Below are 5,174 nucleotides of genomic sequence, written 5' to 3' on the forward strand. Positions count from 1 at the left end.
TTCTTCTTAAGAAAAAATAACATATTTTAATTATTTAATCCACTCAAATTATACCAACCATACATTTTTGAATGAATCCATAGCCGCAGCAAAACCAACGAAAACCACCCCCACCAACTACTAAAAAGACCCCAGTTCGCCTAAAGCTGCCAATGCCCCAGAAAGCAGAATATTGCCTAGATTTTATCTCACTTTACCTGATCTACATTCCAGAGGGAAGGCCCTTTAGTCACAGCAGTGGACAATGAAATATTTAATCACTAGAGATTTGTAACCACTGATTCACATTAGACAATGTAATTCCGTTTCAAGGGTTTTCAGTGCTGGGCGTGGCACGCAGAAGAGCATCGTTACTCCGCTCTTGGTCTTCGGGGGAGGCAGAAATGCAAATGGGCATAACAAAATTTTGAGCCAATTACCGGGGCAAGCAATGAGGGGCTCACCCCACCCAAAGTCCGTTTGGTTAAATCCCAACCACCTCCAGTCAGTAAGATATGTATCTTCAACACACATGAGCACCTGATCTGTGATCTCTGGGCATGACCGTTTCATTTCAAGGAACGCTATGCTCGATCTCAGGTACTCCTCAGTTAAACATAACTTCGCCTTCTTTATCATCTTTACAACATGCGAAAGGGAGCCATTCACAACCTCTTCCGCTCTACTGCTGCGCGCACATGCCACGTACTGACCATTGCCGTAGTATCCCTCTGCCAGAGGGGGGCTGAGGCGCCCCCTCACGTCGACTACGAAGAGAAACCTGACAACGTGATGAAGAGGGATTCCCAGAACCCTTGTTCTCGCTCGCCACGCGAACGCTGCTAAAACATCAAAAGTTGTACAGTGCTCCTTCAGCTCCTCTACGATGGGCTGTTTTATCCTTTGCAAGGCATCTGAGTTGACAAAAAATGAGGCGAGGACCAGGTCCTCGATTTTCACAGTCGACAGCGGAGTGTTAGGATTAACGAGGTATCCACTTTCAAGGACCTCATGATGCTGGAAACGGACAAGATAGGGCTGGTGGGGTTTGAGATCTTCCCGCTGCCACACTGGTTCGACTGAAAGCTTCGCCTCTCCTCTCGCAATCTCTGCAAGTCCCATCAGAAACTGGGCTGCCCCTCGTCCGTCACACAGACTATGGTTGAAACTCACACCCACCACAAAGCCCCCGCAATGGAAGCGCGTGACCTATTTTTTCAAGATAAAAGCACGCGGTGTGATCAGCCATTTCATTAAAATCTTCCCAGTAATTGTAAAGAGAAATCCAAGAGTATATGAAAAGAGGTTTACCTGAAAAATGAGAGGGGGGACTTCCTCGACTTCTGCGGTGAGCGGAAACTGAAAGAGCAGCTGATCGAACGACGATTTCAGCTCCTCGAATTCTCCCAGAATTGGTAGTGTGCTGTCCGTGGCGGCTTCAACAAAGAGAGCACCCTCTCCCGTGCAGTCCACTTGGAGTTTACGACCGTCTTGTGTTTTCCTTACCCGGCCTGCGAGTGGGTAATAGTAAGACAGAAGTTGTGACAGTGCATCCTGAATAACCCTAGCTGGATTTGTGGCGGTGTAATTATTCCGGGAACCATTACTGTAGACAAGAAATACATCAAATCTCCTCCTTACAAGGAAATGGTCGTCCAGATTCGAAAGATAGAGGATGGATTTGGGAGAAGGTCGAGAAGGTGGTACGAGGAAAGACTCTATTACCTTTACAGGCAGCCGAACTTGGGAGCAATAAATATCAGGAGTCTCCATTGACAGATCCAGCTGCCACTTCACCTTGACTTATTTTTTAGATGAATCACCCAATTAAATAAGGAAAATATTAAGTACTATGTATTAAACCAATGATTAGCTTACTTTTTCATATTGTCTATTAAATATCACTCTATTATATCACTTTATTCTTGTCCATTAAATATGATTTTATTTTTGTCTATTAAATATCATTTTATTATCTTGTTAGCACTTTATTCTTGTCCATTAAATATGATTTTATTTTTGTTTATTAAATATCATTTTATTATCTTGTTAGTTGGATGAGAAGACACATGTTAAACATGGTGCACTAAGCCAATAATTGAGTCAGTGTGTTTTCATTTTGTCCATTAAATATCACTTTATTCTTATCCAATGGACAAAATGAAAAAACATCGAGCCAATCATTGGCTTAGTACATGGTGGTTAATGTTTGGGACAAATATTAAGCACCATGCACTAAGCCAATGATCGGCCTTTTCATCTTGTCGGTTGGATGAGAATAAAGTGATATTTAATGGACAAGATGAAAATTAAGCACCATGTATTGATTGGCTCAGTGCATTTTCATCTTGTTCGTTGAATGAGAATAAAGTGATATTTAATGGACAAACACCATATACTAAGCCAATGATTAGTTCAATGCCTTTTCATCTTGTGTGTTGGATGAGAATAAAGTGATATTTAATGGACAAACACTAACCCAATCATTGACTTTGTGCATCATGATTAATATTTGTCTTCCATGTGATCACCTCCTTACCTTTTTCTAGTGGATCTTCCTCTATAAATAGTTTTAGCTAGGCAAATAGATTTTATGTTGAATTTCACCAATTGTTTATCACAAAGGAGATGGGATAATTTTTATATAACTTTTAGACATTAATTTTGGATTAGGAAATTGAAATATATGTATTTCATTTGAATTAATTAAATTTAAATTTAAATTAATTAAAGATTTAACTTTTATTAAATTTGATTTTTTTTTTTTTTAATTTTTCAATATAAAAAAACCATCATGGTTTCAGTTTTTAAATTTTTTTTAGAGATGGTTCCAACGTTGTCCCTTTTTTACATGAATTAAACTAGAGCAAGCATGCAATCCTCTACATATTGTTTTATAGTATTACCTTTTTTGAAAAACAAATTTGATTTTAGTTTACATTATTTATCATGGATTTTATAGGGTATTAAATTAATTGCAATACTATTTATAAGTAAATGTTGAAAGTTTTAGAAATATATAATGTAACATAGTAATAAATTGTTGGACATATGTACTATTCACACATTTTAAGTCTAACATTTTATATTGAGATTGAATTGTTTATGATATTGACAAGACTAAACAGATTTTGTAATAAATGGTTGGATATATGTACTTTTCACACATTTTATGTGTAACATTCTATATTGAGGTTGAATTGTTTATGATCTTCACAAAGACTAAATGGATTTTGGAGGAATTTTAACATAACGAGTGGGATGGTAATAGGAAGGCCTTTTCACATAATGAGAAGGTTAGAAAGGAGTGGTTAGCTCTAAATGATTGTAAAAAGAGTGGTTAGCTCTAAGTGATTGTAAATGGAGTTATTTTTTAGTGGTTATATGTGTATTTTTTGGGAGATGACTTAAAAAATAGTGATTTCCTGTGTTTAATATGAAAATGTTTCACATATAATCTGAACATAATAATAATAGTGAAGTGATTTAGAGATTTTTAAAAGTAAATGTCATAAATATTAATATATTTATGTATTTGTTGATTAAAAAAATCAATATAAATTAAATATGTATTTTATATTGATATTTTGTTTAAGATAAGGATGGATTGTTTTGAATTGTTTTTTAGTTTTGGTTAAAGAAACTAGTACAATTATTGTCATTGTGTTTTAATTATAAAAAAGTAATAGAAAGATATAATAGTGTTTTTTTCATGTTATAATAAAGTATTAAACATGAGAAGAGTTTTTTTCCATCAATATTAATTTACTTGAATTCAATCAAGGATGGACATAATGTTTTGGTTTCATATTAGGGTAGGCATAAGTTAACTATTGTCTTTCACAATGCATTAGTGACAATGAAAACATGGAAAAACAACAATATGTTAACTTGCAAGATTATTTAACATACTTGTACAATGAATTTGGATATGGTATAAAAAGTAAAATTGAATTAGCTTTCCAAATATATAATCTGTATTTCTTAAATATGCATTTAAATAGGTGAAATTTGAGTTTTCCTATGTATATTATTTTTCATAGATGTAATTTCCTTTGTAGAGAACACATTGTTATAGTATAACACTATTTTTTACAAAATAGTGTCATGCTATAATGGAGGTTTTAATGTATTTGTATCATAAACCACTAGGTTTGGCACTCTAAACCTAAATCCAAGGAAACCAAATTAGTGAACATGTAGGCTAAGGTTATCACTCTTACTAAAAAAATTGAAATAGAAAGAATGTGCATAGACTCTAGAATGCACAACTGTATTTGAGCACATGTGATGTAGGTCAAATAACCATAGGTCTGCAACTTAATCATAAACACACACCATAATACCAAAAATGAACTGAGATTCACCCAAAAAAAAATACACATAAACTCTCCAAATAATTAATTAAAGGAAATATTTACAAGAGAAATCATGGCCCGATGATTGGCCTCTCGTTCCTCACAATCATTCACATACTTCTACCTCTTACATGCCTCATGGGCTAACGTCAATTTATACAAATGGATTAGAACCCAAGGTAGGTTCTAGATCCCTCAACAAACTCCCAAAATATCTCTCATAATCCATAAAATCTCTCATCTAATCCCTTATCCCTAGATAAGAGCTAACTAATCCATAATCCTCTCAAACCTTCCACAATACTCTCAAATCTTCTCCTATTTACAATAATCTTCATTCTCTCTTAAAAACTATAGGAAAAATACAATAAATAATTAAATCCTAGCTTTCTAAAATAACTCCTCTAGTAAATGATTGACCTAGGTTAGATGCACCTGCATCAACATGTGCACATTTAAAGCATAAGTTTATGCTCTACGAACTTGCATGCACTTTATCACTAAGTATTCATAAGGTGGGTTTGACAAAAATTTGCCAAAGAAATCTTGTAGGTATCTAGGGCCATCAACAACATGTTGACTCACCATAAAGAATCTTTCAAAAGTATTTTTGGTCTCTTGATGGGTATAGTCAACATGGGTATGGATCTTGGGGCCATGTACATGAGAATGGGATGGAAAATTAACATGGAGCCAAAAAGGAAAATTTTATCCATCTAGGGCCAAGAACAATTCCTTAAACAACCACACATGACCTGAGAGTATCATTGGCCTATTATTTTTTATGTTGTGCCACTAGGTGGTTTTCAGTAGAAATATATGTGTCTTAGATCCCTA

At 34.8% G+C, this 5,174-nt stretch overlaps 1 protein-coding gene across 1 annotated transcript; it reads right to left on the minus strand.

The window, feature by feature from the left end:
* Window positions 1-240: 240 nt before the first annotated feature.
* LOC149179185 (taxadien-5-alpha-ol O-acetyltransferase-like) lies at window positions 241-1,782 on the minus strand. Its single transcript, XM_089423791.1, has 2 exons — window positions 1,291-1,782; window positions 241-1,188 (listed from the first exon to the last, which is right to left on the minus strand). Exons 1-2 carry the CDS (start codon window positions 1,750-1,752, stop codon window positions 283-285), a joined length of 1,368 nt encoding a protein of 455 aa, XP_089279917.1. The 5' UTR covers window positions 1,753-1,782; the 3' UTR covers window positions 241-282.
* Between the last annotated feature and the right edge of the window lie 3,392 nt (window positions 1,783-5,174).

This window comes from Pinus tabuliformis, chromosome 4_1 (assembly GCF_031772625.1).
Source record: "Pinus tabuliformis cultivar Carrire ecotype Pingquan chromosome 4_1, CPIR1, whole genome shotgun sequence".
NCBI classification, from domain to species: Eukaryota; Viridiplantae; Streptophyta; class Pinopsida; order Pinales; family Pinaceae; genus Pinus; species Pinus tabuliformis.